We start from the raw sequence: 15268 nt of genomic DNA, 5'->3' as shown, positions 1-15268 counted from the left end.
ACCCCCAGGTCCCTTTCCGCCGGGCTGCTCTCCAGCCACTCCTCCCCAAGCCTGTAGCATTGCATGGGGTTGTTGTGGCCAAAGTGCAGGACCCTGCACTTGGCCTTATTAAACCTCATACAGTTGGCCTCTGCCCATCGATCCAGCCTGTCCCGATCCCTCTGCAGAGCCCTCCTACCCTCCAGCAGATCAACACTCCCACCCAACTTGGTGTCATCTGCAAACTTACTGAGGGAGCACTCGATTCCCTCATCTAGATCATCTATAAAGATATTGAACAAGACCGGCCCCAGAACCGAGCCCTGGGGAACACTGCTTGTGACCAGCCGCCAGCCGGATTTAACACCATTCACCACAACTCTCTGGGCTCGGCCATCCAGCCAGTTCCTCACCCAGCGAAGAGTGAAGCTGTCTAAGCCACAAGCTGCCAGTTTCTCCAGGAGAATGCTGTGGGAGACGCTGACAAAGGCTTTACTAAAGTCCAGGTAGACAACGTCCACAGTCTTTCCCTCATCCACTAGGCGGGTCAACTGCATGACACAAAGGTGAGTGAGGCAGCTGACACACCTGAGGGACAGGATGCCATCCCAAGGGAACTGGACAAGCTCAAGGAATGGGCCCCTATGAACCTCATGACGTTCAACAAGGGTCCTGCACCTGAAGAATTTACTCAGCTTAGGATTTCTGACCTTTGCCAAAGATTTTAATACTGTGAAAAGGATTAATTACATACGGAAGATGCAAATAAACATGAAGTTACAAGCTACACATTGTATCATTAGACATGTTCAGTTTTGCATAGAAGACGTGCAAGAAAAAACAGCAGATGGTGTAAGAAACATCCAGATGTGTTTACTTCAAAATACAAAGTTACCAGAAATACAGACTTAGGGCACTTCAGGTACATTAAAAATAGCAGAACTGGTGATTGCTTTATCCCCCACTTCTTGTATCTAGGAATTACCAAAAGTGTTTCTGTTCTTTCTAGGTGCCTTTTTGGGTCCCACCGTGCCGAGTTTTTTCTGCATAAACTGGAGCCTTCAACTCCTAGCTTACTTCACTGTGATATTAATGATGCTGATATCCTCATAGGGTTTGTCAGTTTTGGGATTGACTTTTACATTTGAGATTCTCTGAACAACTTCCATTCCTTTAGTCACCCGTCCAAACACGCTGTGCTTGTTGTCTAGCCATGGCTGTTTGAGGGCAGAGGAGGAGAAAGAAAAAGCATATTAAAATAGAAAGCAGCATGTAGGTTAGGCACCAAGCCACAAAGAGACTGATCTAGAATGAGTGAACATGGATACATTTCATATGTTCAGGCTATGAAACTTAATACCATGTAAATAAATATTACAGTGCAGCTAATACATGTTCATAGGCATTTAAACTCTCCTTTACAATTGTTTTCAAGTACTACAGAGGTCAAGTTGCATCAAGGCAGTAGCATTTCATGTTTATTTTAAAGTGTATTCTCAGTTCACAGAAAACAGCTGTTCCAGTCTCTCTATTTCATGGTATTCTCACAGCTGAATTGTTAGTGCCAGTCCAGAATACTACTTAATTCTGTCATATTCATACAGTATGCCCAATTAGCAATCTGAACATAGGCACTGATACAACTTAGTAAGCCTCAAAATTGTAACAGATGGGTGCTTTTTTATAAAAAAAAACCATACAATTTTGAAATAAGTGCCATAAGAGTGCAGTTTCTGTAAGTGTTACCTTTAAGGATTTGTTTTGTATGTTAGATTCACGTAACAAAATTTATTTTTTTGGCTCTGAAATTGTACACAGATCAAAGGACAACTTCAAACCTGAGTATTTGCTTCTTTGTATAGCTATAATTAGGCAGTATTAAGGAGTCAGCCTGACACTATATCTAAAAAACTTCAAACAATCTAAGCAATAGCTAGATTTCCATCAAGTTTAAACCAGTATATTAATATAAAATACTCTAGTAATACACAATTACAAAAATGTCTGTTTTACTAAGAATTTGATATCGCCCATACTCCAATTAAAGGTAAAAGGCCTCTTGATCACAACTGACAAAAATACTTTCTTATTTCATCAAGGATAGTTTCAGTGAAACCTATACAGTATACATTGTTGTGTGCAGCATTTATTTACAAAATATGAAAACAATATTGAGGTAGTACTAGTGTGTTCCTTTCTCCTTCAGGAAAAAAAGTAAGGTATTTTTACTATCTAGTTCTCAGGCCTTAAATTGAGCTTTTAATATTACTTACAGTTGGCACTACTGTTATAAAAAACTGGGATCCATTGGTATTTGGTCCCGCATTAGCCATGCTGAGTGTGTATGGTCTGTCATGTCGTAAAGTTGAGTGAAACTCATCTTCAAATTCTCCTCCCCAAATACTTTCACCTCCCATTCCTGTACCAGTTGGGTCACCAGTCTGAATCATGAAACCCTGCATAGAAATTAAATGTTATTACATCATCACATAAAATAAATAAGAAAGTGTTTTATGCCAGGTAACTTTTTTTTCAAACTTACTCCAAACCTTCCAAAAACATAAGTATTAAAATGCTGTGGATAAAGGGCAAAGCATTCAGGGCTTCTTTTAAGTGATAATCAAGTACTTGTGAAAAAACAAGCTTCCTCACTGTTCCTACTAGCGAAGGACAGAAACAGGACTACCTGTATGTTCTGCAAACACTTCAGCTGTGTCAGCTTCATTTTGGTGAAACAGAAATAAGAAGCCTTACAAGAAATGCCTTCTGACATGAAACAAAGTGTTAATTCAAGAAAGATTGTTGAATTGATCTTTCTCCCACTTTTCAGATTTCTTCCACCTTGTCAGTTACAGAACAACTATATCACTTCCTGAGGGTGTTTAAAAGCTGTTCAGAACCTCAGAGTCATTCAGGCTTTACAGGGAAATCTGAAGCCATTCCAGAAATCCTTTGTGCAAAAGGTAAATAAAAAGGTTAATAGGGAGGACTAACCACAAATGTTAGTTTATGTTATCTAAACAAAACAAAAAAATTAACTTTTTACAAGTTACCTTGATGATACGGTGAAATATGTGTCCATTGTAATAACCATTTCTGCTGTGCACACAGAAGTTTTCCACTGTTTTGGGGCACCTAAAATCATGTAACAAAAGATACAGGCTACAACAAGTATTTAATTGTATGGTGCAAGGTCATAAACATTTCAGCTGAGACTCAGATCCTGTTGTACTGTGAAGTGTTTCAACACACTGTAGAAAGGGATTTCGTCAAATAAGGGAAAAAAAACCAAATCCCCACCTCAAACCCAGAGCTGGAAGCAAAAACACTTGAGAGGAATATGAATTCGCATGATTACATAGGAAGGTAGTGTTGATAACACAGGGATGTTTTTGTTACTGATGAGCAGTGCTTACACAGAGTCAAGGCCTTTTCTGTTTCTCACACCACCCAACCAGCAAGAAGGCTGGGGGTGCACAGGAAGCTGGGAAAGGACACAGCCAGGACAGCTGACACAAGGGATATTCCATACCATATGACGGTCAGGCTCTGCATACAAAGCTGAGGGAAGAGGAATAGAGCGGGGGACACTCAGAGTTACGGTGTTTTTCTTCCCAAGTAACCGTTAGGTGTGATGGAGCCCTGCGTTCCTGGAGATGACTGACCACCTGCCTGCTGATGGGAAGTAGTAAATGAATTCCTTGTCTTGCTTTGCTTGCGTGCGCAGCTTTTGCTTTACCTATTAAACTCTCTTTATCTCAACCCACAAGTCCCCTCACTTTTACTCTTCTGATTCTCTCCCCAATCCTGCTGTGAGGGAGAGCAAGTGGCTGTGTGGGCCGTAGTTGCTGGCTGGGGTTAAACTACAACATACGTACAGCAATGTGTTATACAAATTTACTGTTTCATAACAAAATCTTTGCATATATTAGCATCATAAAGGAGAGATGCTGATATAATGACTTTAGCAATTGCTATGCATAAAACTTTTTCAATCATATACCTGTGCCAGTGGTTCACCACCCTCATTGTGAAAAATGTCTTCCTTAAATCTAGTCTAAATCTACCCTCTTTTAGTTTCAAACCATTACTCCTTGTGCTATCACTACAGGCCCTTCTAAAAAGTCTGTCCCCATCTTTCTTATAGGCCCCTTTTAAATACTGGAAGGCTGCAATAAGGTCTCCCCAGAGCCTTCTCTTCTCCAGGCTGAACAACCCCAACTCTCTCAGCCTGTCCTCACAGGAGAGCTGTTCTATCCCTCTGATCATTTCTGTGGCGTCCTCTGGACCTACTCCAAGAGGTCCATATCTTTCCTGTGCTGTGGGCTCCAGAGGTGGATGGAGGACTCCAGGTGGGGTCTCACCAGAGCATCACAGAGGGGCAGAATCACCTCCCTCAGCCTGCTGGCCATGCTGCTTTGGATGCAGTCCAGTACATACACAGCACTAATACTATGTGTTGGTATAAATTTTATGTTGGTTTGAAGGAGCTGCAGTAACATAAAATGTAGTACAACAGCCACATGTAGAAGTTGCAAACTACTATTCCTATGGCTTACACAGACCTACCACCAAATCTACGGCTGCTACCAACATCTTTCAAGATGGAATCAAACAGCACTGCCTTACAATAATATGTAGCTTACACAGAGGAGCATCATGACCTATCCACATTTGTGGTTTAGAGAAGGAACAAAAGTTAAGAAAGGAACAAATACCCAGTATTTAAATAAAAGCAAAAATCATTAAAAAAGCCCCTGTGCCCCTAACTGTTATTTAGGCCTATTTTTACCCTACTTCATTTGTGTTTGCCAAGAGTCACGTTCCTAGCTTGATGTATTAAGAAACTGACATGAAACAAAGACAGTAGGAAAAGGGGAAGAATTATTCCTAGCTTGAAATACAAGTCTTTGACACTGCCACCAAAAAGCACAGAAGAAAGGAAAAACAGAGTAATACATACTCAACAGGAAAAAGCTTGATATGAATATCTCCCATGCTTGTGTGGATGATGGCACTGTCTGAAACTCTTTTGGGACCTTCTGCCTGAGTGGCTGCCATGACCTCTTCTTTAGAAGGCTTCTCATTGAATACATCTCTGTCAGAATCTGCACTCTTTGTATCTTCTGGTTCACGTTTAGTAAACTGAAGAACAAAAGAACAGAAGGTTAACTGCTTGGTTCTCTTTTTTCCCTTATCTTACACACTGCTCTGCACCCAAGACATCACTATCATTACTCAATCTGCTGAACACCCAACTAGACTTGAAATGTAGGAAGAGCATTCATAGACAGTCTATCCTTGCATTCAGCGTTGTGCACTACCACCATTTCTACAGTCACAAATTCCAGTACAACTACAGGCAAATTGAAATACCTTTTGTAATATGTTAACTGTCTTTAAGCTTCCTTCCCTTTTCAACGGAAAGCCCACAATAGTGTAGTTTTTTTTTTTTAAGAGTAGAGAATTTCAAGTTGTTCCATAATATTCAGGCAAAACTGGCAGGTTTCATCACACGACTTTGTTTCACTACAAAGTCAAACTAAATCCTCTTATTCCAATACTGCATTAATAAAAAAAACTATAGAAAAATAGCAAGTTTAACTCTATGCAGGAGAAATCTCAGAAATGTTATTTTTATAGCACTTACAGAAAAACACAGAATATATGAGTACATGATTATTCGATTAAGTGAGTAGTACATTTACATATCAAATGACAATCACTAGTCCTTCTGCATGCGTACAATCATGTTTTCCAAGTAATGTTTCCAGATTTTGTCTAATTTTTCCTCCTCATTTGTCAAATTGTTCAGAGGAGTATATTCCATTATATACTACACACTGACCACACAAAGCTTTAGAAAGTTTACTATCTTGCTCCAACAGAAAACAGTCACATTCAAGCACAAGTAACAACAGACAGATCGATCTCTAACCTCTGTGGTGATCACAACCCAGATCAACTACTAACTACCCTGGAATGGCTTGTCTATTTGGCTTATTCATTGCATGTCACCTAAAGTATCAGTTCTGAACAGGAAGATGACTCATGTCTTAGTTGCCCATAGTATCCTTTGTGCTACCAAGTCCTGATGCTGCTCTGAATTTAATTTTTTTTTATTACTCTTTTTTTGGACATACAGTTAATTGTTTCTTTATAAATATAAGATCTGGTTAAGTTTTTCAAATGTTCTTATTGAAAGGTTTTTTTTCCAACTAGGAAAAAAGTGTGTAATATTCTCTGAGAACTACAATTTAGACAGCCACAACCATCCAAGTTTCTTTAACTGCTTGAGCAATAATGAAAAAATTAAAGCTGTCTCTAGACAATTTATAGCTGGTTCAAGCCAAAAGTTCTAGAATATACTTGCAACATAAAAGGACTCATCTGGAAAAGTTGTGTTCACAAATACTCAAGACAAAAAGCACTGGAAAGGTACATGGAGAAAAATAAAAAAACAATGCAGAGCAAACATCAGTGCAATAATGGAGTCATTTAAATAGAAACCACACATACCATGTAAAACCTATTTTTTTTAAAAGCTGTGCAGATTACTGTTGGATCTGCCTGGATATTCTGGAGAACAGGATTTTCAGATGCCTTCATTTCTATAGTGATTGCAGCACGATGCTTCTTTGCTACTCCTTGGAACAAAGCTAGTTGCATCATTCTGATGTTCTCTTGTTTTCCCAAGATACGAATACACCTGAAGCACAAAATGTAAAGAGGTGTAACTACTGTTAGCTGCTCACAGCAAGAGAATGTCTTGTTTCTGACTGGAAGACTCAAACCAAAATTCCAAAACCCTCACAAAATAAATTATTAGGGTTTTTTTATGATGCTTCTCTATTCAAACTTGCAACATAATTTACTCGTCAGCTTCCTTAAGCGATAAAATCCCAACTGCATGATCCACATTTACTTTGTTACCACATCCAGTTAGCCAGAGATGAACTGATTACACATTTTTAATACAAATATACTTGCCATGTTCTCTCTTTATTTTACTAAGCTTTAAACTGCAACAACTCACTACAAAGCATGGGAGTATCTTACCTACAGTCTAATGTAACACTCCCAAACAACAACAACAAAAGATTAGACATCCCCCCCCACCATACCAAGTTTTAAATATACTATAAATTTGACTGAATATAGACTTTGAAACAAACATATTTATCTCAGTGTATGTCATTGGAACTTACCTGTTAGTTTCTACATTTATGACCTTAATGCCCAACATTGTTCCATAGAGAACGAAGTGTCCAGTTTCATCAAAAATTATATTAATTAATCTTACTGCATCCACTTTCTCCAGCTCACGCTCAACTGCCATACGTCTGCCAAACTCCATGTCTGGTAGTTGCTGTCGCATCTGCTGAAGTTCAGTAAACATCTACAGAAAGGAAAAAATCACCATTATATGAACATATTTTAAACTTGTGATCCAGCAAAACACTGATCAACATGCTTAGATAATACAGAATTCAAGTGACACTACTCCACTGAAACTTAACTGAGGAATTAAAATAAATACAAGTAATACTTTCTATTTTAATGACCCAATAGGCATGTCATAGTGCTAAGCTTAAGCAGAGAAAGAAAAGTGTGTAGCTAACAAATTTCTTAGACAACAAATTTATTTCATTGTTATGATGTTATGTGATGCTATGGGCATTTTCCATAATTGCTTTCTAGTAAAAAGTAATCTAGCAGTACGAAAACACAGATGAAAATCAACAATAACTCTGTTTCACTACATAATTAACATAAATCAGTAAGAATTAATTTTGGGGGCAAAGCAATACAAGAGGCAAGCAAGAGAACACAGGAAACTTTCTGCAAGACAAATATAGCAAGGAAGATTAGCTTTAGAAAGAGATGAAAAAAAACTTATGTGAATGTGCTGGTAAATAAATTCAAGTAAGTAGAGAAAAAGCATCAAAAAGAGAAGCAAAACCAAACTCACACTCAGAGATTCATCAAAGACTCTCATGAGCTTGCCCGTCAAAAAACGGAAAATTCTAACTTTTCTGTCAGACCCAAGAGTGGCCATTTTCTTGCCATCAGGTGAAAAACTTATACTGGATGGGTAAGCTTTGCATTTAGCAAATTCATATAGATCAGTATCTGTTTTATACTCCCAGTCCACATTCTTGGGAAACTTATATTCATGAGGAGTACCAGTCCAGTACTCAATCATTCCAGATTTGTCAGAAGACACAACTACTTTGTAGACAGGATTCAGCCGTATCTGAGTAAGAGAGGATGTATGGAGTTTATCAAAAACATGAAGTGGCTGGTTATTTCCTCGTCCATCATAGATGAATATTTTTCCTGTGCTCTTCTCAGATGTTGCAACAGAAGATATGGCATCTCCAGGGCAATATACCCATTCACATTGGCCAGGGTAGTAGCTGCAACAAAAAGGGGGGAGGGGAGTGAAAAGTAAGAACTTGTGTTACTTGGGTAAGAATCAAGTTATGCTATAAACTTGAAATCAAGTATCAGAATCAAATTTTGAATTTTATTTACTAGTCTTGCTAGTATTTGTCTTGCTAAAATTCAGTGTTATAAGCAACTTTTTCCAAGCAACACAATTCAGTGGATGCCACTGCCAATGTCAGTCACTTCCATATTGTTTTATGGAAGCTGTGATAGAAAGCAAAGGTAGAAGGTGGGTATAAAAGAAGAACAAGGATGGTAATCCAGTTAAATAGCACAAGTGGCATTAATGATTACTGCTCAACTTCTATGACTTAATGGCAGTTCTCTTCCATCTGTTAAGTGATTAACACTTCAGTGGCAATTACGACAACTGCACCTTTGCCATACACTTATGGAGAAGTTCAAGATCTTGCCAAAAAAAACCCACCACCAAAACAAAAAGCAATATAAGTAAAATTAAGACAATTAGTAATATATTCAGTAAGTGTTCTGAATGCGTTTTAAGAAGGAACTCATTTGCTGCTAGCAAAAACATACTCTACAAATAAAACAAGCCAGACATTGTCAACAATAAGTTATGTCTGTTTGTAAGCCAAGATTTTGAGAACCAGAACTCAGAAACTAAACAACAGACCACAAAGAAATGACACAGCCTCCATAGGAAACTTGTATTTAATATCTTTTCACAAATCTAACAGATACTGGAAGACTGACATGACAGACACTAATAATTTGGATTTTCAATGCCTGTCTGATAAAGATTCTTATAAAGAGAAACATAACCAGAACTTTGTCTCAGGTTCACTAGAAAGGATAAAATAGAATCACTAAATAGGATCAAATGGCCTCAAGTTGCACCAGGGGACGTTTAGATAGGATATTAGGAAAAATTTTTTTACTGAAAGAGTGTTTAAGCATTGGAACAGGCTGCCCAGGCAGGTAGTGAAGTCACCATCACTGCAAGTATTCAAAAAATGTGTAGACGTGGCACTTCACGACATGGTTTAGTGGGCATGGTGGTGTTGGGTTGATGGTTGACTTGACGATCTTAAGGGTCTTTTCCAACCTTAATGGTTCTGTAATTCTATTCTAAATAAATACATAAATAAATGATGTCCTATTATCTATGCATAATTCTCCAAAGCTTCTGCAGAAATAGCTGCCCTTCTCCAGATAAGTCATGGAAGCATAAAGCATGGGGATGTGCAGATAGCCACAATGTATAGACTAGTTAAAACTGAAAGGATCTGAAGAATTTTGAGACAAAGTTAATCAACCCTGCAATATACCTGTATATACCTATCAAAGCAGGCTACACAAAATAATGTGAGCTGAAAAGACCACACAGAACTTACAATTCTATATTAACCATTGCCAGCCTGAGCAAACAGACATGAAAAAATTCTCAGGCAGGCTGTCATGGTTTAATCCCAGCCGGCAACTAAGCCCCACGGAGCCACTCACTTCCCCTGAGTGGGATGGGGGAGAGAATTAGAAAAGTGAGAATACTCATCAGTTGAGATAAAGACAGTTTAACAGGTAAAGCAAAAGCCGTGCACGCAAGCAGAGCAAAACAAGGAATTAATGCACCACTTCCCATCAGCAGGCAGGTGGTCAGCCATCTCCAGGAAAGCAGGGCTCCACCACACATAATGGTTACTTGGCATAAAGCCCATCACTCCTCACTTCCCCCTGCTTCGTCTTTATTGGCGCAGCTCTGTATGCGGAGCCTGACATCACATGGTATGGAATATCCCTTTGCCCAACCTGGGTCAGCTGTCCCCCCTCCCAGCTCCCCATGCACCCCCAATCTTCTCACTGGCATGCCAGCATCAGAAGCTGGACACTCCTTGACTGCTTAGCAATGACTGAAAGCATCAGTATGTTATCAACTTCATTTTCATCCCAAATCTAAAACACAGCCATATACTAGCTTCTGTGAAGAAAATTAACTCTATCACAGCTGAAACCACAACACAGGTCAACAGAAGCTATCTGGTCAATAAACAGTAATGCAGAAGATAAAGCAACAAATATTGAGTTTTAAAAGGTTATTCAGGACAATGCTTATGTTACAGTTGTACACAGTTGTCTTCATTAAAGAGTTCACTTCAGATGAAACCCAATTATCTCTGCAAAAATATATATGGGGAGAAAAGGGTCTTGATTACTTAGTTGAAAAAAGTCTGTTTAAGGATAAATCAGGGAACATATTATAAAGAAATGTTATAGGTAGCATTCCCAGGGTACCCCTGGAAAAAAAAAATGTTCTACCTCAGTTTTCCCTGAATTCTCGAACAGGAAAAGAAGACTTTCTAATGTAACATCAAATTATGATTTTCTTCATATTAAATTGATTTGATTTCATCAAATTTGATTTCATGTAATTTTAGCTATTTTGTAGTGACAATACGGGGCTGGTAAGTAGAAAAGACCAGCAAAAACAAAAAACTAAGGTCAACTGGAATTTTTCCACAGCAGACAGCCAAGAGGAAACCAATTCCTATAGGCTAAGTACATTGTTTGGAGGATGACACTAAAACTATAACCAGCAAAGCAGATCACAACACATATATAAAAGTTTATGTTAAAAGCTTGCTTTGCGTCGCCCCCCTTTTTTGAGTTTATACTTCTGTTCAGTTTCACAATTAATGAACAAATAGTAGATTACAAGGAATAAGTTTTCCAATTTTAAAAGGCTTGTAGAAAAATCAGTATTTCTACCATCTTGGTACAGCATTCATTGATCCTCCAACCCTCTGAATGCACCCTTGTAACAGTGTGAGGCTTGTTTTCCTCTGGTTTTGTTATAATTCCAATAATGCCCATTCCTATTTCTCCCAGATTCCTTAGCTACATACTGTGTAACTGTGGAAATCCTACAACAGGAAGACTAAGGAAAACAACAACATTCTTTCTAACAGAAAACAGAAATTTCTTTTGACAACAAATAAGACAATACATACAGGCCAAATTCCTTCTCTAGTAGAACTATTAGTTGGCTATAGTTTTTAAATTCAGCGCCAAACAACAGAAAAAAAATTATGCCTAGCTAAGTATTTTGAGAAACATCACATCTTTGTGCATAACATTTGACACTGAGGAAAGGCACAGGCCCACTCCCCTCATGCATACAGAGTCCTAAATTTTTCTATTTAGTCAGGCAGTATCCAGCCACTGGATACATTTCGGATAATGCAACTTACTCATCTGCAGATCAGGGGGAAAAAAATCACCTCAAAAAAACAAACTATTGCCTTGCCTTTTCGCAAAATAACCCCCATTTATAATCCCAAACAAATATTTTCAAGAACTTACCCAAGTTTCAGCATGTTGATCATATCAAAGTTGACAACATCAAACACCTTCATTGCTTTGTCATCTCCAACTGAACAGAATAATGCCCCCTCTGAACTAGCAGCAATACTCTCAATAACACCTATTAAAAAACACAAGAAAGGGACATCCTTCACTTCAATATTCCACAGGAAAGAACCCACAGAGGTTTAAACCTGTTTCTCAGCTGTTTCTCCACCTTTTTGATTTAAAGAACTACCTGACTTTAATTAAAAAAACCAACAAACCACAAAACAACACTTTTTATCCTATCACTGTTTAGAATCAGGTACGTGACAATGAACTACTTACCATGTACACAAATGAAAGACTATAGTGGCAATTATTTTCATTTAAAATGTTGATTTAAAAAATTAGAACAACATTACATGGTAAAAAAAGTGCTCTTCAGATTGTATGTCTCAAAAGAGAAAAAGCAGCAAAACTCTATAGACTATTACAGTCCTGCTATTAACACACATAATACTCAAAATTACTCTGCAATTCAGCCTTCCATAAGTTTTTCACAATACTTATTTTTACTTGGTAGCCTTTGTTTTCACATTTTGTTTCTGTACATAATGAGAAGCTGATAGTTAAGATCAAGAACCCACTATAACATTTTTTTCTAACTCTAAAAACAAACAGTACTTTTACTATCTATTATGAAATATTTTTCTTATTGTAACAGTAGGCATATCAATCCATTTTTCTCCATCAGGCATATCATCACTTTTAACAGCGATAAGAACCTCATTTTCTGTCCAGCCTATTTAATGCTTAGCATAGTACAGAAGAGCTATGGGTACTTACTAACTCAGAAAATTGGGTGAAATTATTAATTCTTAATTGCAATTCAGCTGATAATCATGACAGTGATGCAGACTTTACTCCACAATTGTAATAATTCCAGATGAAAAACGTCTTTTCTCCATACTGGGGGGGGGGGGGGTGTGTGCAGGGGCGGGAAGAAAAGATAAGGAATGAAGGTAACTTTACTTAAAGTAACATCTTCTTAAACTTCTCTGGATTTTATGAAGCTTGTTATGTACCTTGTTCACTTATATTAAAATTCTCCCCACAGGTGGGGCACAAGACAATGCAAAGGACAGAGGATCTGGTGCAGGAGGAGTCCCACGTGTTTTGTTCTCACCCTATCCCTCCTGCTGTTTGGGATCAAAACATAACAGGACAGGGGAACGAAGGAAGATAGGTGGATATCATTTAATCCCTGACTGTACTAAATGAATTCTAGAACCCCTCTCCTCTTTAATTTTACTCCCTCTTCAAATGACTAAGAGCAAGGTGGAAGAAAAAGTGAGGTCCTTTAGAGAAGAAAAAGCAAATTCTCACCCAGGTGACTCCGGAAGTGTTTAACAAACTCAATTCCTTCTTCTATTTTCTTCCAGAATTTTACATGTCCATCATGACTGGCTGTTATGATAAAATCTGTCCTACAATTACAAAAGATAAATAACAAACAGACATCAACAACAGATACACACATATTATGTGCTTTCACACTACTTTAGGGCACTAATTTAAACTATAATTAATGCTGTGTAGAGAATGAACTTTAAAGAAATTAGTGTCACAATCTACCTGAATGAGTCACTCCCAGAAAAGAAAACAAGTATTTTAATACACTCTGGATTACTCTTGGAAAAGTCAACAGCCTGAATTGAAGAAATACATAATACTATATCTTTATATAAATTTTAATCCTGTTTTAGGTCTGGTATCACAGTAGGTACTAATTACTAATGTATGTGTGTATACGTATATAAGAAAGAAAAAAACCCCTATCTCCTCAATTTGTGCAGTTCTGCTGAATGATATTTTGTTCCAACTCAGTCAGTTGCTCTTATTCCTGCATATATTGCATATTGCAATTTTAAGACACTCTTCTAGTATATTTAAAGAATTTTTATCTTACTTCTCAGCAAGCCCTTTTCACGTAGTTTTTAAAAAAATAAAGTTGAAATACCACCTCTGGACACAGTTACTTTCCATTACGTGATTTCTACAATGAAAACTTTCTAGCATATATGAAACCACGTCTCTGACAATGAGATACAGTAGAAAAAAGAAGACACTTACTTAGTACATACTACATGTGTAATGACATCTCTGTGCATGTAACTGCGTTCATACATCGAAGCACATGGTAGATTTTCAAGGTAAACATGTTCAAATTCAAGAACTAAACAGAATAAGAAGAAAAATCAGGATTTTTATTTCCCATAATGGTACATCTAGCTTCTGTTCTCCCTCACTCACCCTTAAATAACTTACCATTTTAATCAAGAATATGGTAGGATTTTGCACAAACATAATAAAAGGAGTTTCCATCTGTGGCTTTGTACTCAGAGTTATAGATTCTTGGTAGACTAAAGCCACTTAAACTCTGCTTTAACCCATACAAATGCTTCTTTTTAAAGCGAGTATTACCTTGGCTGTCTGAATGTATTAAAAAAAAAAAATCAATACAACAATTTTTAAGTTACAGCCAGAAAACAGAAGGTCATCGACACCTCATTTTCTTCCAAAACCAAATGCATCCCTGTTGTTGTTAAGAGAGTCAAGGTCCCACGCAGGTATTGTATGTTAAATTCTGAGTGCTAGCACCTACCTATTTCATTGTTCAACGGCCCTGCCTAAAATAATCCGATTTTCTGCTTTTGTCTCCGATTTTTGTATCCTAACTGTTAATACCTGCGCAACACCACTTCCTAGTGAACCGGCAGGTTCGCATCTGTTGGACACCGTTAAACTCACATTTACTTCACAGTGACACCCAAAGAGCTGCGAGTTGCCGGACGCACCGATACTGTAAGTCAAAGCACAGCCTAAAGGCTGCCCCTGCTCCCACAGCTCAGGGCAGTGACCCAGACGAGAGCTAACTGCGCAGCTCTGCGGCTTCAGCACGGCATACGCTGCAAAGCAGGGACTCAGCCTGCGGGTGTCTTCCGGGCGAAGCAGAAATACGGTGTCCCCGGCCTCAAATTCTGCACCCGAGGGGTCCCTCTACAGCCCAGTCATTCTACGTACGAGACACAGCTTAAGGCAACAGGCTTCCGCCCGCCCGTCGTCACTCCCGCCACTCCCGCCCCGGGGCGCGGCGGAGCCGCCCAGCTGCCAGGCACCCCCACCCCCGGGCCGCTCCCGCAGCCAGAGGGGCCTGCGGCCGGGAGGCAATCCCACCGCTCCGGGCCCGCTCTCCCGGGAAGGGGCGAGCGAGGGCTCCGCGCCTCCCGTTACCTCTTCTCTTTTTCGCCTGCGCGGCCTCCCCTGGGAGCGGCCCGACCCAGCGCTCCTCCTCTTCATCCTCCTCGGCCGCCGCCGCCGCCAGCACCTCCTCCTCGCCGCCGCCCGCCGTCTCGAGCTGCTTTCGCTTACGCTCCGAGTCGGACGACGCCATCCTGCTGACGTCACTTCTCGACGCCACTTCCCTCCGCTCCTATGACAGGCGCTTTAGAAGTGACGCTGCGGGGCGGAGCCA

At 39.1% G+C, this 15268-nt stretch overlaps 1 protein-coding gene across 1 annotated transcript; it reads right to left on the bottom strand.

Annotated features, from left to right (window-relative positions):
- Positions 1 to 1052: 1052 nt before the first annotated feature.
- PPWD1 (peptidylprolyl isomerase domain and WD repeat containing 1) lies at positions 1053 to 15187 on the bottom strand (the record flags this gene model as incomplete). Its single annotated transcript, XM_082012755.1, has 11 exons — positions 1053 to 1196; positions 2253 to 2435; positions 3033 to 3114; positions 4943 to 5124; positions 6499 to 6688; positions 7188 to 7378; positions 7952 to 8399; positions 11749 to 11869; positions 13120 to 13220; positions 13867 to 13969; positions 15028 to 15187. The coding sequence occupies 11 exons, from the start codon at positions 15185 to 15187 to the stop codon at positions 1053 to 1055; spliced, it is 1905 nt and encodes a 634-aa protein (XP_081868881.1).
- Positions 15188 to 15268: the final 81 nt, after the last annotated feature.

The sequence above is a fragment of the Phaethon aethereus genome (genome assembly GCF_964289735.1).
Source record: "Phaethon aethereus genome assembly, chromosome: Z".
In the NCBI taxonomy this organism is placed as follows: domain Eukaryota; kingdom Metazoa; phylum Chordata; class Aves; order Phaethontiformes; family Phaethontidae; genus Phaethon; species Phaethon aethereus.
The sequence above is the reverse complement of the archived record's forward strand: the minus strand, read 5'-3'. Positions and strand labels throughout refer to the sequence as shown.